The sequence below is a fragment of the Arachis hypogaea genome, chromosome 3 (assembly GCF_003086295.3).
Source record: "Arachis hypogaea cultivar Tifrunner chromosome 3, arahy.Tifrunner.gnm2.J5K5, whole genome shotgun sequence".
In the NCBI taxonomy this organism is placed as follows: Eukaryota; Viridiplantae; Streptophyta; class Magnoliopsida; order Fabales; family Fabaceae; genus Arachis; species Arachis hypogaea.
Window position 1 is genome coordinate 143,009,011 of NC_092038.1, and position 25,848 is coordinate 143,034,858.

Genomic DNA, 25,848 nt, shown 5'->3' on the forward strand with positions numbered 1-25,848 from the left:
AACGTTATATTTTAATTTCAAAAACTTTCAAATATTCTATTTCAATCAAAAAAATTTTGAAACGGATTCAAAGTTATGTTACCATTAAATTTAACACAAACAAGAGAAAGCTTAGGAATAAATACTTTTATTAAAATTTGGCCAACAATTAACCAGTAAAAAAAATGAATAATTTCACACCATTAGATGTAATTTCATACTATTAGAAACATTAATGATAAACTAATTGATGGCTATAAATTACAAAACTTGCTAGTCCCCTAGCATTCATCTACAAACAATTTGCATATTGAAAAGCCGATTTCAGTATGTAAGTAAAATCAAATCACCAACAATCACTAGTATAAAAAATTTTCCTTTGATTTTAGAGCATTGACGATTGATTGTTATGATTTGAATTTTTATACGAAAAGGAAATTAAAGAAAAGGGTGTAGACAAAAAAAATAGCCGGAACTTTCCTTATTTAGCTTTTATTAATTGTTGCGACAATTAATGAAAGCTAAATAAGGAAAGTTATGACTGTTTTTGGCTAATATTTTTTGGTTACCAAACATTTTCCTAAAGAAAAAAAATGTTAAGAAGATTTTGATTATGTTTTTCTAGTCCACGAAAGAACTTATGACTTAACTAGTAACCTTAGTCTCTCTCGAAGAGGAGATTTTCTTGTACATTGACGCGCTTACAACAGACAGAGCTTGAATAATACTGGTCTCTGGAGCATCCTTATTATGGGTGGGTTCTAGTTGCCACAAATACTCGATACAAAAGAAATGTAGTAATGAACAAGCCCCTTATACAACATTAACCAGGCGGCGAACAAGTTTAACTCCAGAGGGACTACCTATTCACCTATTCAGCAAAAATCATAACTCAGCGAAGCAACTTAAAATGTTACTTCGATTACAACACACTGTCATTTACACTTTACAACATCAACTATATATATATATATATATATATGATTTACCAGCAAAGTGTCTTTGCTACTCAGTTTCGGACTAGAGAGCAGGAAATAGAAAAATGAAACAAGTGGCAAATCCTTCAATGAATAGACCCATGACACAGCCTAACATCGATTGGCCAATGGCCTCTGACAGTCTGACCACCGACCCTGCAATTCAGTGGAATGAGTTTTGGAAGGACCAACAACAACTAGTAACCTGCGTCCTGCTACACTATGGATGGAGTGGAGAACGATGGTGCACAGCTTGCTGACCTCGACGGCTATGAGTATGATTAGAACCAGATTTTGGCTCCATAGGTTTCTCATTGGCAGCATGAAATCGCTCCAAGCTCTCCAAAACTTCCTTCATTGACGGCCGCTGTTTGGGCTCAGTTTCAAGACATCTCAGCGCAAGCTGAGCTATACGAAATGCAACTTTGGATGGATATTTTCCTTCCAACCGAAAATCCATAATGCTTTTCAGCTTTCTTCTATCATGCAGGTATGGTTTGATCCAATCTGTTAGATTATGTTGCCCACTTGGGCGGTTTGGGTCAAGTGCTCGTAGCCCTGTTAGCATCTCCACCAAAACTACTCCAAATGCATACACGTCACTCTTCACATACAGATGCCCTGTACAATAGTAATAACATGTCAAGGCTCTACATTAATCAACTTGATTCAGTTTCCAAAACCTCCTCCAAGTAGATCACCTCACCTGTAGCAACATATTCAGGAGCTGCATAACCATATGTGCCCATCACCCTAGTTGTCACATGGGAGCGACTAGCTGAAGGACCCAGTTTTGCCAAGCCAAAGTCTGATATCTTTGCATTATAGGCCTGCAGCATAACAAGAATTTAAGTTATACACCCAATATATAGTGCATCCTAAAGTAAAAGATGTATTTTGATGTTCATCACAAAAAATACTAATAGACAACTCATCGTGACAATAATTCCCCAAATTATATGGCTCAACTATCCACCATTTTTGCTAATAACAATTTGTATTGTATGAGTTCATCTTCATGTTATTATATATATAACTCAACGACGTTACTCACCCCATCGAGCAATATATTGGAGGCCTTGAAGTCTCTGTAAATTACTTTCTCGGATGTATGCAAGAAGGCCAGGCCACGAGCTGCTCCGATTGCAATCTTAAGCCTAATATCCCATGGAAGTGGTTGAACAGCAGAGCCCCCTGTGCAAAAAATTAAAATAATTTAGCTTCAGTCACACTTCTCGACAGAGTACTCCAATAGCTTAATTCAACAGAGCACTCACTTCCGAATAGGTGGTTTTCCAAACTGCCTTTCTGCATAAATTCATAGATGAGAAGAAGTTCTGCTTCCTCCAAGCAGTATCCCAACAACTTAACAAGGTTAGGATGAGAGAGGCGTCCCAGAAAATTTACTTCTGACTGCACCGTTCGATCCACATAAATGAATTATCAAATGTATATGTGTATCAGCAAATTCTCAATTAAGTTTGTTGGTCCTGCAAGGTGTTGTAGTTGTAGGATTTAGGATGGATTACCTTCCACTCCTCAAGCCCCTGTAAGCTTTCGGAGTTCAATTTTTTGACGGCAATGACGGTTCCATTTGCATTCTTGGAGGATGGCTTGTCTTCGAGCCACCCCTTGTAGACCTTGCCGAAACCTCCCTCGCCAAGCACGGTGTCAAGTCTGAAATTCCTAGTGGCAGCCTTCAACTCTGCGAAGGTGAAGATCCTGAGATTTGCGGCAGGTAGGATCTGGCCGTCGGGATAATGATCATCGGAGAACTTGCTTACGGAGCTGATGTTCCCACTTCCCGACGAAGTCGTGTAGCTGCAGCTGCTGCTCGTGACGCGGGATGTCCCCGTTGAGGTTAACGTTAACGTTGACGTTGACGTTGACGTTGACGTTGATGCCGTACCTGCATGCATAAATTAATTATTCTGACAGAAGATTAAACAAAACAGCAGCACACCAAGGAAAAGTAATGAATCCTACGTACCTCCGCTGAGGTTACCGGTGGTGGTGGTGGTGGTGGTAGTTGGGTTGGAGTTATGGGGTGGTAATTTTGGAGAACCCCAGCAAGTTCCCATTTGTAATAATCCAGAACCCTTGAGTTTGAGCCTGATCTGATGACAAGACGGTACTTTCCCTGTTCCCTTATTAATTCCTCCCCTCTTTCAGCTCTCACCACAATACAGCTGACCTCCAGGCTCCAGTGATAACTGTCGTCAAACTCACCCACCCACCCCCGTTTTCTCTTTTGTATCTTTTTCTCTCTCTTCTTTTCTATTATATTAATATATATTATTATACAAAAATATTATTTGTACACGTTAAAATTAATTATTAAAATTAATTTATATCAAAATCTATAATTTAATTTATTTTTAATATATATTTTATATTTTTATTTTAATATATATTTTATTTTAGTATTTGATTTTTTAGTATTGATTTTCATCTATATTTAATATAATTTATTATTATATCTAATTTAACTTATTTTGAAGGACAAATGACCTAGGATGTTAATGGGGCAGGGCGGGGGCGGAGGATGTCTCCCTGCTCTCCATCTCCGCCCTCAAATTTGCTCTCCATTCTTGTCCCATTCTCTGTCATAGGGGAATATTGCTCTCCATCCCCATTTTCCATAGGGTCATATTCCCCGCGGGGATCCCATTCCCCATCTACATAATAATTTTAACTAATTATTAATTTCCATATGAATAGAGCTGCAAGTATCTATCTTATACAAAAACTGCAAGATTTTATACAAAAAGTCTAAATGACACGATGGTGAATTCTTTCGAAATAACGCAATGGGAGGACGCAACGACGAGCCAAAAGGAAAAACAGTAGACGAGGTGGGAGATGCGGCAATAGAGAGGAGAATGGACACGACGGCTGAGTTATGAAAAGGAACGCCGCAAATAGAAATTACGACGCGGTAAGGGTGATGGCATGGTGATGTGTAACGATGCAGTGAGAAGAGTAACGAAGGGATGGCTGTAGAGAGGTTGGATGGAGTATGAACAGCCTTAGGGATTTCTGAATTGAAGAAGGGTTATGCAAATAAAGATTAGGAGTTTTGGGTTTCTGTATATATATGTGTGTGTGAGAAATGACTAAAAAACATATATGAGAAATAAACTATTAAGGATAATTCAAAGAATTCATAAATTTCGGGGAATAGCGGGGACGGGGCGGAGATCCCCGCTCGGGTCCTCCGCGCCTGCTTCGGAAAAATTTTGTCCCCCATCCCATTCCCACGGAAAAAATTCCCCACAATCGGATCCCCATTCGGGACAGTTCCCACAGAAATCTCCGCATTTTGGGAAATTTTGTCATCCCTAAAATGACCTAAAGAAACGAAATGACAATAAGATTTACATAAAAACCTTAAACACAACTTTATGTAAATTCATCGAATTAGATTATACGATTTATGAAAGTCAATAATAAATCAAATGAGGCTGAGTTGATTTACTAGTGGTATAAAGTATATCTATAATAAATTGAATTTCGGTGCTTTAAATTATATATGTACCCCTAACCTTATAAATCGAATCATTTTTGTTCAAATTGCATGCATGAACGTCTTTCTTTTTAAATCGACGCAATATGTTTTGAATTGCATGGATTTACTTTATTAAACATATCAATTTGGGTTCATTCGATTATATTAAAAAGGTAGTAGCTCAAATTGGGTTGTTTCGATTTATATTATCTTAAGGTAAATTGATATAACTTCATTCGATTTACATAAAATTAAAACAACTACCTAACGCCTTTTATTTTAGAACTATATAATTTTTTATTTCATTTTATTTTTTATGTGAATTGTCCTATTTTTAACATGTATTCTAATTTAATTGATGTTTCTATTATTATATATTATAATTATTAAAATAAAAAAACAAATAAATATTTAATTATTTAATTCATAATAAATAAATTTTTTAATAAATAAAAATATAAAAATATTCATTTTTTAAAATATGAAACTTCTAAACTTTTTATTCTAAATATATAGAGATGAATAAGTCTCTTAAAAAACTTAAATATTTTATATTTAAAAAATAAAAAATATTTTTGCATTTTTTATTAATAAAATTTTATTTATTTTCGAATTGAAATATTATATCTATTTTAATGTTTTCTCTTATCAAAATTTATATAAACTATACTAAAAAAAATTAAAAATAATCAAAATTTATTATTTTTAGTAATTATTTTTAAATAAAATTTTTAATTTAATAATTTAATAATATATTTTAATTTATATTTTGAAATATTAATAGTTATTTAATAACTAAAAAAATAAATTATAATAAAAAAATTATAAGTAGACAATGAAAATACTAAATAATGTGAACAATAGATATGTCGAATGTTCAATTTAATAGGTATGCAAATGATTATATTTATTATTTTTAATTAAATAGTTATTTCTTTTGATTTAATTTATTCATGTATAATTAACAATGGCTGAATGTTTAATTCATTAGATGTACAAATAATTATTCTAATATTAAAATTTATAAGATAATTTGAAGATAAAATATTTTTTTATTTTATTATGTCAACTCTAAAACTCATTACATTGTTTACAAAAATTTTTGTCTACTTAATAAATTTTATTATAATTTTATATCAGTATGGTAGACTGGCCATACAATCAGCCACGCGATACGCGAACAGCGGACAGCGGACTCGGTCCTAACTGTTACGGCCTTACGGGAGTTTCCCGGTTAATTGCTACCCGTCAATGGTTAATAATAATAATAATAATAATAATAATATAATTAATGCTATTATTCTAAAGTCAACTTCCGTGTCGATGGGATTGGTTAGTCAAGTCAAACAGAAGAATCAACAAACAACCCCATTCAAATAAATCGGAAAGGAAAACGAGAAAAAACACATCCACAAATAAGATCACTCACACACTTTTTTTTGGGTAAACATTCACATTTCTTTTTTTATGCTATTTTTTAATTTGGTAAGTTATTGATTAATTTACTGTAATATTGAATTTTATTTATTTTTTTATGTGTTTAAACATGAAAAAAAACAAAGCAAACACTATTCTATATTCGAACGGATGATTTACTAGAGATCAACACAAGACTCAGACCAAATAACGTTATTAGAGTTACTCTTGACACCATTTCTAGCCATCCAATCTGCAGTTCTATTTGCTTCTCGGGACACCCACTCAACGTGAACAAGTCAAGGACGAGATAAAAGTTCCTGAATCTTGTGAACTAAATCTGTTACTTCAGACCCACTTGTAAGGTCATGCATGATGGGCAGAATGTCAAGACAATCCGTTTCATATATAATATCCCTCAAACCGCAATCACAAGCTAAAACCAACCCCTCAAAGCAGCAAATAGTTCACATCTAATGATAGACCAGAGGAAAATATTTTCAGAGCAGCCCGATATCCAATCTCCCTTAGAATCTCTAATAATACACCCAAATCCCGCTAAATTTGAATCCATATATAAGCTTGTATCACAATTAACTTTAAAACTGTTGCCTACCGGTGGTTCCCAAAACAGGCAATTTTGGAGAGACCTAAAGGCATTGTTTCGATTCTTGTAAACCTGTAAGTCCTTGGCGGTAATTCTGGCCAAGGCAACAACCTTGTGGTCTGTCCAAGAGGTGTCAGTATTGAATATGTCATTACATCTATGTCTCCATACCCACCAAAGCCCTGCACCAAAGGACGCCTCATTGTTAGCCAAGGCCTTTCGAAACCACTCTTCAAGAGCAGTACCAGCCGTCGAGTCCAGGATACTAGGATCCAACATATGCCAAATTGCCTTTGATCGTTCACAGTCTCAAGGCAATGCTCCATAGTCTCCTGTGCCTTGTTACATCTCTTACACATATCTAAAGAAGCTAAATGCCGCTTGAATCGAAAGGTCTCAGTTGGTAGAGCATCATGTAAGTCAAGCCACATAGTAAATTTGAACTTCTCCAGAATATTTGTATTCCACAACCAGTTCCAGTTACTATTGGCATTCCAATTTAATGTTTTCTCTAATAATTATCTATAACCCTCTCTTGCACTATACTTTTTTGTTGCTGCAGGCCACCACTCCCACTGTGGCTCCAACTCAGTCGAACTAGGATATCTCAGACCACAAATAAACTGCTTAATCTCATGCGGAATAGGCGTGATAAGACTATCAACCTCCCAAGACACCCCTTTCCACAAGTCAGCCATTATGAAATCTGATTCAGAAATCTGTACATAAGGAACAAGGTTTCAAAGCTTACCAAAAAGAGTCCACTCATCATACTAAACTGATTTGTGGACATCTCCAATATTCCAATGAAGCATTTCCTTTAGATACTCATAGGTACTAACAATGTCCTTCCAGGTAGCCGATGAAGAAAACTCATACTAGATTGATTCCTGAGATATTTATGCTTCAGAACCTGCACCCACAACTTCTCACTATTATATAGACAATCTCATACCAACTTTTTCAGAAGCGCCATGTTAGCACAGGAAGTATCCCTAATACCCAATCCTCCTGCCCTTTTAGGAGTTATGGCGACCCCCCACCTGACCAGAGGCAGCCCTTTGCCGGTCACTTGCCATTTCCACAAGAACGGTCTCATCAAGGAATCAATTTTATTACATGCATACTTCGAGAGAAGATAAATTTGCATTTCATAAACTGTGATAGAGGCCATAATCGATTTAACAAGACAAAGCCTCCCTGCCTTATTCAGCAGGCATCCTTTTCAACTGGAGAGCTTCCTCGAAAATTTTTAATAACCTCTTAAGTCGTCTTCCTGTAAGCTCTGGCATGACCGATGTTAATTCCCAAGTATTTACCCAAATCATTGTAGAACCGGATGTTAGAGACCCCTGAGATAACCTCTTTTCTTCTCTCCGACACCCTCTTGAAATGTTGGGCCTTTGACTTATGAAGATTTACCTTTAAACCTGACGCTCTAGAAAACAAGTCCAGGCAATGCATAACCTCTATTACTTGAGCTTTCGATGCCTTCCAGAAAAGTAAAAGATCATCTACAAACATGAAATGAGAGAGTCGTGGTCCGTTCCTAAAAATCGCTACCGGGTTTCACAAACCTTGGGAAACTCTATGAGAGATAAAGCAGGCAAGCATTTCCATACAGAGTACAAATAGATAAGGAGACATGTGATCTCCTTGCCTCAACCCTCTCTTTGGATTGAAATTTTGGAGCCTGTTCCCATTCCACAAAACTGCTAACGAAGAGGAAGTCACACAATTCAATATAAGATTAATGGTAGCCTTTGGAAATCCAAACCAGACCAAAGTAGCTTCTAAAAAACGCCAGTCTACCCTGTCATAAGATTTTTCCAAATCAATCTTGAACGCCATGGTCCCTTTTTGAGACTTGGTGTTCCTCATAAAGTGCATAATCTCCTGAGCAATGGTAATATTCTCTGTGGTTCCTCTTCCTGGAATGATCCCTTCTTGCAAATAACCAATGATCTCCGACAGGAAAGGTCTGAACCTGTTAACTAGAACCTTTGTGACAATTTTATAAATTACATTACATAAGTTAATAGGCCGAAACTCCCGTAAGGAAGAGGGAACTTCCACTTTAGGAATTAGAACAACGAGAGTATTGAAAATAGCCGCATTCATTGGCTCACCCTCAAAAGCTCGCTTGACCAGTCCACACACATCATTGCTAAGAGAGTCCCATAACTCTTTGTAGAAAATTGCTTGAAATCCATCTGGCCCTGTGGCTTTAAACGAACTCATGGTCATCACAGCTCTTTTAATCTTTTCAGACGTCACTGGTTCCACTAGCTTTTGACAAGCCTCAATATTAAGAGACGGGCAAGAAAAAGGCCTTATGGCATCTAGGTCAATATCCTCCCTTGTATAAAAGAGTTTTTGAAAGAAAGAATTTTCCGCCATTTCTAGAGTCGTAGTCTCCGTGGCCCAAGACCCATCCTCTAAAAACAACCCATGAATTTTGTTCCTCTTTCTCCTAATAACTGTCTGCAAATGAAAAAATTTTGTATTTCTGTCTCCACATCTCACCCATTGTTCTCTAGATTTTTGATACCACAACAGCTCTTCTTGAAGAAGGACAGCATTCAGTTCCTGATGCAAAACTTGCTCTTTGATCCTAAGTTGTTGATCCTCCCGACTCTCTAGAGTAATCTGAACATCATTCAAAAGCCTCTCCAACTCCCTTTTCTTAACAAAAATATTGCCAAAAACCTTTTTATTGAAGCTAGTTGCATCTTTTTGAACCTCTAACAAATATTTGACTACATACGGAGCTCCTTTATTCCAAGCTGTATGAACAACATTCCTAAAAAGAGGATGAGTCATCAATGCAGCTTGGAATCTGAACGGACGATGGCCCTTGGTAGCCCTCTCTGCCATCTTGCACCTAGTGAACAATGGGTGATGATCAGAGTGAAGGCGCGCTAGCACCTCAGTATAAGCCTCTGGAAACATTAGTCGCCAGTCCTGGTTGATGACTGCTCTATCAAGCTTCTTAGCCACCTGCACCCCACCTTTCACCTTCCTGTACCAAGTGAATCTTCTCCCAATAACCCCCATATCAAACAGCCCACAATCCTCCAATATTTTCGCAAATTGTTCTGTTCTGGCAAGTCTAAACTGCCCCCCTCTAACTTCACTCTGCAACAGAACATCATTAAAGTCCCTTAACACAATCCAAGGTCCGTGGATCATATTAGCAATCCTTGTCAACTCACCCCACAGTTCTTTACGCTGATGTATATGCGGATTAGCATACACCGCACTGCAGTAACTAGATATATTGTCCATAGTGATTTCAAAACTGATACATTGATCAACTACATCCAATACTCTCACAGAAATATTTGAATTAGAACATAGAACCCAGATACCCCACTATGACTATTAGCCTCAACAATACCAACACCCTGGTAACCTAGATTATTCCAAAATGATTTCATCCTCTCGAAAGCAATACAAGTTTCAAACAGAATGAAAAAATTTATTCACTAACTCCTTACTATGAACCCGGGCCAATTTATTAGAGACCCCTCTAATATTTCAAAATAGAAAGATTAAATCTAAATAATCCATAAAAAATTGTACTGTAAAAAGGACTAACTTCAGCCGAAGTCCTTAACAAGATGATGAAGATCCACCATCATATCCCCCTGAGACTTGCTTGTCCTTATCCGGTTGTTGTCCGGTTTGTCTGTGTCCCTCCACTGACAACCCTTCCAATTTGCTGATTTGCTGCTTGCTGGTGTTGCCAAGGCAGTCCAGAATTGACAGCGAATTCTGTAAAGAAGAAGGGCGCAACCTCTTGTTAGTCAATAAATTACTACATATATAAAATAAAATTTTAATTTCTAATATTTATTTAAACAGACTAATAAATTAACTACTAGACCAATTTCATAATAAAATATTCATACTATTAACTATTTAAGTATTTCGTATCATAAATGCAACCATGCAAACTTATCAGACCGACCCTTTAAACCCACCAAAAAATAAATCGAGCTAAAATTTAAAATTTGCCAAATTTTTATGGGACAAAACGGGTCTTTTTGTTGGACCAAATTTTTTTAAAAAGAAGAGTGATTAATATTATGTAAATATATACAAAATTTAATAATTATATAATTTATTAATTTTAAATATATTTTTTTTACTTTTTTTAAATATATCTTAAAAAATAGAAATAAAATAAATATTTTTTATATTATCTATATGAATCATGTTCAAAAAATTAATGTGATTACTAATTTGACCACTACGTAAATATTTTACATACAAAATTCGGTTGTTTTTTTTATATGAAAATTATTGTTGTATTATTTTTTTTATAAAAAGTGGTATATTTTAATTTAGTATGGAGGTAATAATAAATTAAAGGGTTTAATTTGCACATTTAAAAATTTTTTAATACTGAAATATAAATCAGATGATAGGTTTTGCGTTTTAAAAATTTAAAAAAATTAAAATTCACAAATCAAAAGTAGTTCACAAATCGGAGTGTAGATTTTGTATGAGTTCACAAATAGGAGAATAGATTTTGACATTTTGTATCACTCCACAAATTGGAGGATAGATTTTATGTTTTAAAAAGTAAAAAAAAATAAACTTCACAAATAAAAAGATCATATTTGTGATATCCATATGAAAAAAACAGCAAATCTTATACATTATATATTAAAAAACACTATCATATACCTGTTCCTATATGGATACCTGGAGGGGAGCTCGGCTTCTAGAGTCGGCGCCGAGTTGTTATCTTTCGGTACCGATCTATGAGCTTAGAGAAAGTCCGAACTTCACGTATGGAGAAATGTCCAATCGTGCAGAGTGTGAACAAGAAACAAGGGGGATTGTACCTGCAAAGACACTCCAAAGCTTAAGTTAGTATTGAGAATTCAATGTGTCTTTAGGATAGAAGATCATACCTTTTATAAGTGAGAGTACAAAGGTCGGCTACCTTCCTACTTTATTGTCTGAATTGAAGGGTAATAATAAGGGTGTAGTTGACCTATGGATATTTCATAACTAATAACTCTCTCAAAAATTAATTCATTTATTTAATTATTTAATTTAATAAATATAAAAAAATCTTAAACAGGACTGATCAACATGAAGAAGTAATGGAGATACCAAGTCAAGATAATGCCAACACAAATCTTCAGAGTAGAATGATTAGAAATTGAATAAGTATCTAAGATCTAATGGCTATACAATGAGAATTTCAGAGACGAATTTAGGGAGGACCGCATGGGTCATGCCCCCTAAATTTTCAAAACGTAAAATATATTACATATGATGTTTAAAAGTTTGACAAATATATTTTCTAATTCAGTGGTTAAAGGAAGGCATTATATACTTCAAAATATAGGTTCAAGTCTCATGTCATGCATTTAAAATTTATTTTCTTTTGTTCTAAAAATACTTTGGTTTTTATATTAATTTTTAATTGAATGTAATAAGAAAATATATACATAAAAATAAATTAGATTAAATTTTATTTTATATAATATTAAAATTAAAATATATTAAGTGAATCATTTATTAATATAAATATATCTTATATATTATATTCATTAATTTATTTTAAATACATATATTAAAAATATTTAAAAAAATAAATTTATATTATTTATGTTATATCTTTTATAATAAGAATAAAAATTCAATTTTTTTGTAATTTTTCCATCTATTATTATATAAAAATATTTTAGTCTTTATAATAATTTCTAATTGAATGTAATAAAAAATATATACATAAAAATAAATTAGATTAAATTTTATTTTTTATAATATTAAAATCAAAATATATTAAATAAATTATTTATTAATATGAATATATCTTATATATTATATTTAGTAATTTATTTTAAATACATATATTAAAAGTATTAGAGAAACAAATTTATATTATTTATGTTATATCTTTTATAAAAAGGATAAAATTTAAAATTTTATGAAAAAAAAACTTTGATATAAATAATTTTTTTAAAATTAATTTTAGTTTAAAATAATATTAAAATATACAATTATTTTTTTTTTATTAAAAATTTTAGTTTTAATATGGCACTTTTAGTTTTTTTATTTCTGGTCCCTCTTTATAAGATTTCTGGATCCGCCACTGAATCGGATGATCATATATGACAAAAAAAAACTCACAACATGCATCATACATTCATACTTGATAACATAAATTGAATATTGGAATAGAAAAATAGCTTCACAATTTTAGCAACTATAAACGAAATTGATGACAAATTTGGATGGAACTATGTTGAATGTGAAAAGAGTCAAAAGAAAGCATATAAAAAAGAGACAACTACATTTGTAACACATATAATCAAACACCACAATATTCAACAATAAGATAACTCTATATGCAGTGGCGGAACTTGAAACAAAATTTTGGGGGGGGGGGACAGATAGAAGATAATTATCAAGATGCTTTTGATATGGACTCCGTTTAAGATAAGCTCGTCTAACCTCATCTCTCTGATTTGGGTGATATTGCCAAATTTAAAGCCATTTTCCAGGGTCTTGTTCCAAAGAATTAAGGTCAAACTCATCAGATGCAACTCTTTGAACTTTTGGAGGTTGTATCTCACTTTTTTCGTGATTCATTAAAGTAGAAAAACTATCTACAGATATTGATATTGTAAAAGTTATATGTTCTCCTTCTTAAATATTAGCCTTCCTCTTAAAAAATGTATCAATTCTTTGATTTTTCATGATTATTTTATATAAAAATTTGAATATATATCCTGTAAAATATGTAAAAAAGAAGTTAGAATGATAAATATTAAAATTTATAATATTTATTGAATTTTTTATCAATTTAAATTACAATAATATCAATACTTATTAAATATTCTAATATTTTTTATGATATAAAAAATTAAATTAGATAAACAGTAAAATGTAAAATAATACTAAATTACATAAATAAAAAATACCTAATTTTTTATATTTGAACTCAAAGGTAGAGAAAGTATTGCTTATTGAATAGAGAAGTGCAAAATACGAATACACTTAGTTAAGTCCAAATCTAACATGTTTTGAATATTTAAAACTAAAAATTATTGTGCAATAAAAACAAAAGATGAAGATTGAATTTTGGTATTTTAAGTCATAGCAAAGTATTTGAGCCAATTGAACTAATTTTTTATTTTTTAAAGAAGTATTACTAATTTTTTTACCAAAAATTTGGGGGCCATGCCCTCTTGTCTTAACTAAGCTCCGCCCTGTTTATATGCTTTTCTTAATCTCATTTATCAAATTATTAGTTACTAACTCAATACTTATTTTAGGTTCAATGTGCTACAACAATTTTTGTACTATTTAATGGCGAAGCAAAAATATTGTTAGGCCCAACTAATTCAAATCTAATGACACTCCAGTAAAATAATGACATTAAAGCATCACCTCAATTGAAAAATTTCTGCAACCTCACTTATATTTAAAGTCAAAATAAATAATTTTAATCTTAAAGAAGATTCTCAACAATACACAGTTACTAAGACATTTGTTCCAACAAAAATACTGATTCTTAACACCCACTACAACAAATAAAAACATGTAATACTCCAAAAAAATCACTTATTCAAGACATCATTTTTATTTATAATTTAAATTATTCATTGATTATAGAAACTAATTTCGCCAATATTAATATCATCATATGAAGATCACATACATGTCTTCACAAGAACCTACGACAGAAAGAAGAAAACAATAACTCTAACAACAACAAATAAAAAAAACGAGTGTCACATAAAAAGATTAAATTTATCAACTAAAACAAATATAAAAATTAAACTACTAAATAAGAATATAATTTTATACAATTTCAACATCTAATTTTTTTTATTACAAATTATTTTAAATAAAATATCTTTTAAATTTAATTTTAATTTATATATATTTAATTTAATTTTATAAAATATAACTATTTTTACTATTTATTATATACTATCGTTAATTTACTATCCATTGTCCGGTCTTATTTTAGTTAAAGAAAAAGGGAAAAATGAAAATAGTAGTGGAAATAGTAAAATACAATTAACAGGCAGTGGTATTTTTGAAAAAATGGAAACGTAAAAAGGATTAAAATTGTCCGTAAGCTCAAATGGAATGTTTTTGCCATTGGAATCGAGGGAATCAAGATCGCAGGTGGAAAGTGGATTGATCTAATGAGACTGGTTTCGGGATCCAAGGTTTTTATGCTTCGCTTTATTTATTTTTTTCACCCGCCAAATTCGTGTTGCTGATTGATGTCTCTCTGTTTTGGGGTGGTGGATCTAACATCCTGTGCTGTTCTTCCTTTGATTTTGGACACTTCTGATGTGGGTTTTTGTTGGGGGTGGTTGGAACTCCAAAAATATCAAATGACAAACTGATTTTAAGTTTTTGAAAAATAGATTGAGCAAGGTAGTAGAAGACAAACTGATTCCAATCTATGTTAGTAGAACCAAATTGCTGTTGTTCTGTGTTCCTATATGTATACGTGTAGTGTGCTTAGGCAAAGATGTGAATAGAGCTTATAGAATTGACATTATGGTTTCCCTCCGCGCTCCCCGCCGCCGGTGGCCCGGGGGGGGGGGGGAGAGTTCATTTACTGGCATAATGCTAGTGTCTTTTTGGAGCAAAACAATGTGTTAGATTATTTGGCATGTTCTTGAACCAGTGTGAAACCGTATGAACCTATTAGCTTTAACTACCAAGTTATGATTCTATGAGGTACAATAGTTATATTCTTTTGCATAGAAATTCTTTATTGATTTCAACTGTACCTTAATAACCTTTTTCTAGTACGAACTGTTCTTCTCTGCCACTCTTACAGTAGCCGCATGGGCAAGGGTAGCTGGATTCCTTTCCAAATTTTGCAGCTTCCCTAGTGTATCTTTGAATAACAACAAGCTTGATCATACCCCCTCTGGAAGAACTTGAAGAACCATTAATACGTCTATTTGAGTAACTTTTACATTTGGTTTAAGCAAAATTTCTTGAGCTTTGTGCAACTTAACTTTATTAATGTTTCTTGTCCTGTCAGCTCTTCTATTCACACTGGAACTTGAATAGCAATTTTTAGTGAAACACAATTTTTCTTTCTTTTTTTTTTCTTTTGGGTATAATGAATTTGATTATAAATATCATGAAATCTTACCATTGTGCATAGTTCTCTTCTTAATTCTAGTGTGTTTTATTCATAGAATTTTCTTTACACATAATGATATCCGCATGATAATTCAATGAAACGGAGTATTGTTATTGATAATTGGATTATACGTTATTTTAAACAGTTTTGGGGTTCTTGAATTGATTAACTGAAAGGATTTTACCTTTTTCTTTTAGCACTACATATGTAAAATAGATAGGCTTTTCTTCAGTTTTAAGATTGTTATGGTCCAGGCTTTGCATTGACCAAATCATCAAATGAATTGTGTTTTGAGAAAGTTGTGCTCTTGAATATTGGTTCTTAAAAATGTTTTCCAAGTTATTCTTTTGCCTGTTAGCTCCTTTGTATTAGCTGTGGGAGTGGAATTTTTTGGCATTCTGGTAGTCTCTTTTGGGAGTAAAATGATGTATTTTAGAAGATGCAAGAGCTGCCTCTAAGCACTAAGATTTTGAGTGCATGCTTTGACATTTCCTACTAATACACGAATGACCATGAATCTTTCACTGCTGCACTGTGTTAGGTACTGAGATTTGTGAACCAGATTTATACAACATTCGGTTCTTACTTCTGAGCTTGATTAGTGAGTATCATACTATCATTATTACTTTTTCATTCATCTTGATGAAGACTAAAGGTTATATAGATTAATCTTTGTTTCTTAGATTTAATTTTTGATGTTGTAACGAACATTTAGACATATAGTTCCGTATAGATTGGTTGTTAATTGGTTTTAAAAACAGAATATAAGACTGTAACAAAAATTGGATTTGCAATTAGAAAAAAGATTTAAAAACCAGATTTATTATTGGATTTTCAGTCAAAACCAGATTTGCAGCAAAAACTGGATTTAAAACTGGTTGACAACAAAAACCAGTTTGAAAATTCAGAACCAGTTTTAAACATGTTTATTTTTTCAAACTGATTGAAACCAGTTTAGTCTATAAAACCAGTTATGGTTTGGATTTAGAACCATATAATTGGTTTCAATTTGGATTGGCTTTGGATTTCTTCAAAAGTTTTTGAAATCCAAACCATGCACACCCCAATAGTGTATGGCACAATCTGTGAATTCATTTGAGCACAAAATTCTGGTGCAGCTTTGTGTTGATTGTTGATTGCGGTCTGTGGAGCAATGGCATCTAGAGCTTCTAATGTCGATCTCTTTGATGCTTATTTTCGGCATGCTGATTTGGACCACGACGGCCGCATCAGTGGCACCGAAGCTGTCTCCTTCTTCCAAGGCTCTGGTTTGCCCAAGCAGGTCCTCGCTCAGGTAAGAGAACCTACAGCCCCACCAGCCATATATTATTGTTAAATGATTCATTCTTTCATTCATTTATTTCTTAATTCGTCGTCTGCCTCTATTTGTGCTTTGGTAGCTGCGCTTTAATCTTATTGGTTTAGAGTATCCTGTTTGCTTTTCTCTGAACTTGAGTTAGTCCTCTTATGCCTACTTGTGAGTGCAGTTACTGACTTAACACTCACTTGCTGGCCTTCTTCTGCAGATTTGGGCTTTTGCAAACCAAAGCCAGAGTGGATTCCTTGGTCGGGCAGAGTTTTACAATGCCCTTAAGCTTGTCACTGTAGCGCAAAGTAAACGGGAGCTTACTCCTGAAATAGTAAAAGCAGCATTATATGGTCCAGCTACATCTAAAATACCTGCACCTCAAATCAATTTTAGTGCCACAGTTGCACCCCAACTGAATTCTTCTGCACCTACGCCTTCACCTATGCCCACCACCACAGCTACACCTGCATCTGCACCTGCATCTACATCTGCATCTGCATCTGCATCACAGAGTAATATTAATTCTATGCCCCATCAAAATGTTGGACTAAGAGGGCCACTCCCAAGTTTAAGTGGAAACCAGCAAAATCTTCCTTACCCGGGAAGCCCATTAGTGAAGCCAACACAAAATATCCCTGATAGTGCTTCTAATCTAGCACCTGGTATTGCCAATCAGGGAATCCGTGGAGTGATGGCTGGTGGAGGACCTCATGCTGAAACTCATGGCATACAAAGTGATGGGTCCACTCCCCAGATGGTTGGTGTTCCAGCGGTAACATCCTCTCTAATAGCACCTAGAGGAAGTAGTCCCACATCTACTCAGGAGGTGTCTGGGCTTGCAACATCTGGATCAAATGTTAGACTGGCAGTGGGACAATATCCTGCCTCTGGCACTAAGTCATCTGATCAAGCGGCTAAGGATTCTAAGTCAGCGGATACTTCTGGGAATGGTGTTGCTTCTGATATAGCCTTTGGAGGGGATATGTTCTCTGCAAGCTCGTTTCAGCCCAAGAAAGATTCTTCTACACTAGGATTTTCTTCTGGAAGTTCACCACTTTCATCAGCTACTGTTCCTGTATCTGGAGGGAACCAGCAGTCTATTAGGACTAGCTTGACTGAATCTTTGCAGAGCCCAATTGCATCCCAGCCTGTTGGTGCACAGCTTCCACAGGTCCAACCAGTGGGGAAACAGAATCAGCATGCCTTGGTCCAAACACATAATATGCCAAATCCACCTGGACATCCAGTGAGGTTGCAGGATTCTGCTTCTAGTCAGCCTCAATCTCCATGGCCAAGGATGACTTCAACTGATATTCAGAAGTATACAAAAGTATTTGTTGCAGTAGATACAGATAGGGATGGGAAAATCACTGGGGAACAAGCCCGGAACTTGTTCCTTAGCTGGAGATTACCACGGGGTATATTTTTCTTATACTTCTGTTCTTGCTTCGACAGGAGGCTTTAAATGCTTTCTTTATGTTTTCTTCTTCTCCATTTCATGGGCTGTCAGCTTAAGAATGATTGATTTGCATGGGGTATCTTGTCCTTTTTATTTCTGGATTTGTTTCAGGCAATGCCTGTTCTATCATCCTATTTTTCACATGTTCCATGTTTATAATTTTTCAATGGCTAGCTTATTCCCTGATCATGAGTTCTACATATGATTATATTTTCCAGAGGTTTTAAAGCAGGTTTGGGACTTATCTGATCAAGATAATGATAGCATGCTTTCTCTCAGGGAGTTTTGTATTGCACTGTACCTAATGGAACAACACAGGGAAGGACGTGCTCTTCCAGGAGTACTTCCAAGTAACATTCTCCTTGCTTTACCACCTTCTGGCCTACCTGCCACTCAGTACAGTTCTGTAACTTGGGGAAATCCATCAGGTTGGTGTCCAAGAATTACTGGTTCTCCCCCTCCCCCTTTTCCTCTCACTCTCACACACACACGTCCGCACAATCATTTGTATATATGGAAAATATTTAAACTAGTATTTTTCTCTATACCCTCTATTTTTGGAAGGTTTTCAACAAGAGGAAGGGATGAGTGACCCTGGTGCTCAACGAGTGAACCCAACTACAGGCCGGCCACCAAGGCCAGCTTCTGTTTTTCTGTCTGATGAAGGACTTCAAAAACAGCAAAAGTCCCAAGTTCCAGTGTTGGAGAAGCACGTCATTAATCAGTTGAGTTCAGATGAGCAAAATTCAATTAATTCAAAGTTTCAAGAAGCATCAGAAGCTGATAAGAAGGTAACCATTCACTTTTTGTTTCTGTGCTTAATATTGTTGTACGATAATTTGCATTTGTTTGAGCATATTTGGAAGTGCATGATCTTGAACAGTGACATTGGCAGTTGAACTACAGCTTTTTGACTGGTATTTTTGTATTTTGATAGCTCTACTTTTGAATTTTGTATTCCATTAATGCCGCTGCGGATTCTTTGTTGCTTTTATGGAAAAGTTAGCACAAGTAACCTATTGCCAGCTGTATTTTGCCTGTCTATTATCCGACTACCATTGTTTAAAGATTAATTTTAGTTTCGTAAAAGGTAACTCTTTCTGATTGTCCATGGTCATAAATAAAACCAACTTATTTTGGGATGTGGTGAAATGACAATGTGAGTTGTATTATAATTTCAAAATGAATGCTTATTCCCTTAATCTATTATGCTGATACTGGTTGTAATATGAAAATTATTGGGTGTCAGTAGTATCTCTGAAGGCAGAATGGAAAGTTCATATTCTAAATAGTCATTCGTTGAATGCATATCATTATGTCAGCCTGTTGACGGACCTAAGGGGGGGCGAGTGGAGGCCTCGGCCCCCCCAACTTTTTTAAAAAAAAGATTAATAGTAATAAGTTATTAAGTATAATTTAATTTTTTAAAAATTTATTTAGTATTTAGTCTAATATAAATAAAAGTCTAGCCTAACCTAAATATTAATGATTTCTAATAACTAAAAAAGTAAGTAACAATATTAAAAATCTGAAAAGATATTATTACTAATATTTTTTAATTAAATAAAATTTTTCAAATCCCATAAAGTATATTTTTTTTTCTTCTTGTGAGCGTCCTTCTTGATTCATTTGCTATTAATTCTCTCTGTTTTAACTATTACAACTGAGAGATCTTTTTTAGCGATGAATTATTGTGAAGAATAACTCATAAACAAAATAAAAGGTTAATTTCTTACTAATTGTCTTTTAATTATATTGAAAAGAAAATTGCTGAAAAATTTGACACAAATTCTATTATCGATACATTTTATGATACGAAAAATCGACCACTTCGTTAATAAAAAATACATACATATTTTTTGTACTTTAAAATATATTCTCTATCGATATATTTTTGTAATACATTTTACATTATATAATTTTTTGTATAATTTTTTAATATTATATATGTTATTGGCCCCTCCAAAATAGTATTTCTGGATCCGTTCCTGCCTGTGTATACCTGATTATACTCAATTGTGTTCCAAATTGAAGACAGTTAATTATTATGTCTGTATTCCTTTGTTAACTGCAGGTGGAAGCACTTGAGAAAGAAATTGTGGAGTCCAGAGAGAAAATAGAATTCTGCCATGCAAAAATGCAGGAACTTGTGAGTATTTTCTTGGCTTACCTTTATCTCTTATTAAAACTCCGTAGTTTGTACCTTTTAATATTTACTTGTCTCCTTTCTAGATTTGACTGTTCATTCCATTTGAGGCTGAGCTATATACCATTTTATCTAAAATCTAATTTGGTAGGAAATTCTTTTGATACCATGGTTTCTTAATCACTTAAAGAAGGGATCTTGCTAAGAAGGATATTTTACTCATTGTGATGATTTTAGTATTACGTTTCTCATTAATAGGTGTGACTCCCCCTTATGTCAGCCTTTGGTTACTTCTCTAGATAACTACTGGCCAAAAATAAAAAAATCTCCCTCCATCCTTTTCATCTGTAACTTTAGCCACATGCATAGGGACCAATAACCCAAAACCAATGTATGATTATGAAATATTCTTCCTAAAAGATCCTTGTTCAGTTTTCAGCTTATTAATTCATTCTATTAATATCTCTCTACATTTCTTGATTGTTGGTGTGTTTGGAATATTATGAATGGTAAAACTGGAAATTTAATCCCAAATGTTTCATTGATATGTTATATTTGGATTGTGGAGATGACGGATATTACGTATCATTTGCTTCCTCAAAATATCAGATGACAAGAATGGTGTGAATGTCAGGTTGCTCTCCTTTGTGTCTATTTGAAAAATTTGGATACTAAGAACAGAAGAATTTGTGAAAACTCCTTCTTCCACTTTCACATTCTATTTGTGGTTTAGAATTTAAGATAAATGAAATCTTAATTTTTCTTTTTTGCTTTTGTTTCCCTTTTTGAAAAGATTTCTTGTTCTTTTTCTGGCTAAGGTTCTGTACAAGAGCAGATGTGACAATCGTCTTAATGAGATCATAGAAAGGACATCAGCTGACAAGCGTGAGGTATCTTACTTTAGAATTACCTGTGTTCTTTTTGCCTCCAAACCATATTTATCATTTTCTCAATTTATCATTCATAGGTTGAGATCCTCACAAAAAAGTACGATGATAAATATAAACAAGTTGGAGATGTATCATCCAAGTTAACTACTGAGGAAGCCACATTTCGTGACATACAGGTGCATATGTTAAAAGGTTGTTATTTCCAGCCTGTTCTTAAGTACTCTCAAATTATATATTTATTTGATTTGCAGGAGAAAAAAATTGAAGTGTATCAAGCAATTGCCAAGATGGAACAAGATGGAAATGTAGATGATTCTTTACTGGTAGGTTTGACGTTATCAAGCATTTATATCCATCCTGAGAAATTCTAATCATATCTAATAAAGTCATCCACAATTTTCAGGCTCATGCTGATTGTATCCAATCAGACCTTGATGAACTGGTAAAATCTCTAAACAACCGGTGTAAGAAGTATGGATTACGTGCAAAGCCAACAACACTTGTGGAACTACCCTTTGGTAATTTTTAATTTATATGTTATTATTTCGTTTCAGGAATCCCTAGTCTTTTGGATGCCTATAGCTTTGTTATTTGGAATTGCTGCTTTTATTTTGTTCTTTTGTTGTTGTATCAATATTAGAAATGGTTTTAGTTGTTGAATACTGTTTTTGGTTCAGCATGAGTATCACATAAATCATTGAGACTTAAATAGGTTTCCCAATCAAGTGGTATTTAGCATATATTTTTTCAGCTCTTCTTGTGTATCCTTTATCAATATTGTTGTCATTGATATGCATGGACAGATTACAATATAATCTCATTAAACTCTCATTTGTTGTAAACAAAAATGTTTTCTTGTGTTTTGGTTGTTTTTTAAACAAGAAATATGATGTGTTGCCACTTTTGTGGTTCTTTGTTGTAGTTGCGGCTGTAATTGTTGTCAAATGTTGGATAAATGCATTCATTATATGAAAAGAAGGGCAACTTGTAACCCACTAACTTTGCTGGGACAACATGCAAGATAAGCTACACACCTTGTATTTATTTCTCTTAAAAAAGCATCAAAACACAAACTAAAAGTAGCATAGTGACCCTCTATTTGGTGCAAAGCTCATGACCTTTTATAAAGGGTTTATTTAACAGATGCTGATTGAGTTTGAAGCTTTGTTGCACTGACTTTCTCACTTGTACCAATTTTTTTCAGTGTTTTCCTACTTTTTCACGTGTAAAGTCGTGTCCTGCTCATCCTTTGTATTTCTCTGAATCTTTGCAGTTGCATTTCTCTTTTGCTATATTAAATAAGAGTAGAAAACTGATTCCGTCCATGTTGAAAAAAGTTGCTAAGTTTTTGCTGTCTTACTTAATTATTGTTGGCCTATTGATACATAGATAGTATTAATCTCCTTTTGTTTGCGTCCTGTTATTTCTCCTCGCTTTGTGGTTGCCAGGAGTTCCGTGTGCTTTCTTCAACTAGATTTTTTATATCGAAAAACCAATTGCATTGCGTTCATGTTATGTCATTCTTATATTCTCTGGCCTCATGCAATTTTATCCCTTAAGGCTGGCAGCCTGGTATCCAAGAAGGAGCTGCTGACTGGGATGAAGATTGGGATAAGCTTGAAGATAAAGGTATCCACAATGACCCTATATATATTGCTGTCTATAACGTATAACACCTTCCATTAAACTTTTGAGAATTCTTTACATAACGTTATTAAAGGTCATTGCTGATTGTTATTTTCTCTGAGGGGTGTTCGGTGGGATTAATTTTAAGCAGTTATACAGTTCAAGTGACTGCAAATAGAATTATGGTTTAACGGCTATTACTGTATTTCTTCATTGCAGAATTCGCCTTTGTCAAAGAACTCACACTTGATGTGCAAAACATCATCGCACCTCTGAAACAAAAATTGCCATTGGCTTCGAAACAGAAAGATTCAGAAATTGATAGTTCCAGAATTGCAGCTTCACCTAAGAGTGATAAAAAGTCTGAAAATCCCCAGAACACAGATGAGCAAGAAGTTGGCAATATTCATAATAAAAGTGAAGATGGGTCTGCAAAAAGTGTTCCTAACAGTCCATTTTCTAGGAGTTCTATTGGAAGTCCCCAGAGAGACTTTGCTGACTCTGGCATGGGGATGATTGCTGCTGGCGAAGATCGTTCACCCCGTGATCAAGATATCATACAAGGAACCCAAAGGTATGGTTTTGCATCCTAGTTTTCCGTATGTTGGTCAGTTTGTGATTGGTGATTGGGTTGTAATATTAGTGGATGTATCCTTAATTTCGATGATTGTGATGGTTTTATGCCTTTGAAGTTCTTGGTAATTGCTATATAGACAATTACTACTACCATCATCATCCTCATCATCACTATGTAGCAGCAAAATCGTGTACATTATTGTTAGCTCCATGGACTCCAATTAACAACTAGGTCATGAAAGTATTCTTTTGGCGTAAAACCTTCACTTTTTAGCCTTGCAGTTTTTCAGGCTATTTCAATTTGCATTCCACCTCTTACAACATTGCTAATTGCTGTGAATTTTATTAACATTTTGTGCGTTATGGACTTTAAATCCAACAATATTATTTTTCAAACGGATACTTATATGGGTTATTTCATTTTTTCTTTGTTTCAGTTGATACAATGTTATGATCTTGTAGAATAATTGCTTATATAATGTTGCATGTGCAGTGATCATAGTGGAGTCAAGTCTGTCTTTTCTGGTGAGAAAATTTTTGACGAACCAAATTGGGGAACCTTTGACGCTAATGATGATATTGACTCAGTTTGGGGATTCAATGCCAGTAGCACCACAAACGAGGTATGAAAATTCTCAACTTATTTATTGTCACAGCAAAATTCTTTCCTTTTCAAATTTTCATTAGCCGTGCAACACGTGGTTTCAACTTGGATATGATAATTACCTTCTATTCTGCTGAATTCCCGTCATCTCTATGTCTACTTGTTATTTCTTATATTTAAGATTTCCATTTGCTGCCACATGTTTGAGCAATGGAGATTTTTCCTCTAGCAGTCTGCTGAGTGCTGATTACACTGTGTTTTTGTTTACAGGAGAGAGATCTTAAGGGAGCTGGAGATGACTATTTCTTTGGTTCTGGGGATCTGGGCCTTGGCTCGATTAAAACAGGTTCACCACAGGGTGGTGATCCCTTCCTGAAGAGTGGCGGATTCAGTTTTGATGATTCTGTTCCAAACACACCACTTTTCAGCTCCAGCAGCTCTCCACAAAGGCCCAAAGAGTGGTTGGACAGTTCTTTTGACAACTTCTCTAGATTTGATTCTTTCCGTTCAGAGGATAGTGGCACTTTATCTACTCGGGAGACACCAACGCGGTTTGATTCAGTCCGCAGAGATATGGACTTTGATCATCTTCAAGGCTTTCCGGCATTTGATGACTCAGATCCCTTTGGCTCTGGGCCATTTAGGACTTCATCAGAAAACGAAGCTCACAGAAGAGGTTCTGATAAGTGGAGTGCTTTTTAGTTTTGTGGTTCTTTTCCTATTTGCGGTGTTGCCTCTGATGGAATGGGTTGTCTGTCACATTGTTGGGAACCTGGCATTTGTATTCATTGTATTAATCCTGTGTATTCCTTGTTATTCTGAACCTGTTTATAATTTTGCCATGTTGGTTCGTAATTTTTCCGTAGGGTACCTTTGTCCACTTGAAGAGGATTGTGGTCCCGATGACTATCGGATTGTTGTCTGGTGAGGGAAGTTTCATTGTGATTCTTTGTTTTCGGCTTTTTTGGGGTAATAGATTGCGTTTTATTTGTTTACCCAAAAAAAAAAAAAAAAGATTGCGTTTTATTTCATACTGCTAAATATAATTTGAACTCAAATCCATCTAATTGAATCTAACTTTTTCCAAACACGGTTATATTTTCTTACTCTCCATGCGCTTCATATTCGTCTGGATATCGCTCCGAGAAATATAGCTCCTTCCTCTTGTCAATTTCAGGAGCTATATCTTCCGAGCCATCATGCCCATATCGATCTATTTGCATTTTTGCATTTTTTTGAATAAAATTGAGAAATTTTCTTTTTTTTTTTGTTTTTGAAAAATTTTAGCAATAAATGATATACAAGAATGGATTTTTTTCAAATTTTTTTTCAATTATTTTAGAAAGTGTGATTTTTTATTTTACATTCTTTGAATAGGACTAAGAAAAAATATATAAGAAGATATTTAATGATAAAAGATTATATTTTACCGAGAAAAAAAATTAAGAAAATCTACTCCTATGATATACCAGTAGTCAAATTAAAAAATTACTGTTGATAACGAGAATAAAAAAAATAATAAAATGAATTTCATCTATTTTATCCAATAATGTTGTTATATGAACGGTGGTCTCTATAGCATTGTGGATGAAAAGCATAG

The 25,848-nt window shown here is 34.0% G+C and overlaps 2 protein-coding genes across 6 annotated transcripts; one reads left to right on the forward strand and one right to left on the reverse strand.

Annotated features, from left to right (window-relative positions):
- Window positions 1–590: 590 nt before the first annotated feature.
- LOC112734913 (probable serine/threonine-protein kinase PIX13) lies at window positions 591–3,260 on the reverse strand. The gene is made up of 6 exons (XM_025784437.3): window positions 2,947–3,260; window positions 2,486–2,865; window positions 2,234–2,369; window positions 2,011–2,150; window positions 1,663–1,786; window positions 591–1,577 (listed from the first exon to the last, which is right to left on the reverse strand). Exons 1-6 carry the CDS (start codon window positions 3,035–3,037, stop codon window positions 1,177–1,179), a joined length of 1,272 nt encoding a protein of 423 aa, XP_025640222.1. The 5' UTR covers window positions 3,038–3,260; the 3' UTR covers window positions 591–1,176.
- An 11,252-nt stretch (window positions 3,261–14,512) lies between these two features.
- On the forward strand, window positions 14,513–25,358 carry LOC112734915 (uncharacterized). Of its 5 annotated transcripts, none has more exons than XM_072233746.1 (16): window positions 14,565–14,697; window positions 15,293–15,454; window positions 16,180–16,239; window positions 16,757–16,932; window positions 17,165–18,365; window positions 18,625–18,834; window positions 18,971–19,197; window positions 20,481–20,555; window positions 21,371–21,442; window positions 21,520–21,618; window positions 21,694–21,765; window positions 21,846–21,960; window positions 23,003–23,071; window positions 23,288–23,642; window positions 24,138–24,267; window positions 24,519–25,358. In XM_072233746.1, exons 4-16 carry the CDS (start codon window positions 16,792–16,794, stop codon window positions 24,948–24,950), a joined length of 3,198 nt encoding a protein of 1,065 aa, XP_072089847.1. In that variant the 5' UTR covers window positions 14,565–14,697; window positions 15,293–15,454; window positions 16,180–16,239; window positions 16,757–16,791; the 3' UTR covers window positions 24,951–25,358. The 5 variants fall into 5 exon arrangements, with proteins under 5 accessions (XP_025640225.1, XP_025640224.1, XP_072089847.1 ...); XM_072233745.1 differs by having other exon boundaries at window positions 14,571–14,697; window positions 15,324–15,454; XM_072233747.1 differs by having other exon boundaries at window positions 14,637–15,220; window positions 15,324–15,454.
- The last annotated feature ends 490 nt before the right edge of the window (window positions 25,359–25,848 follow it).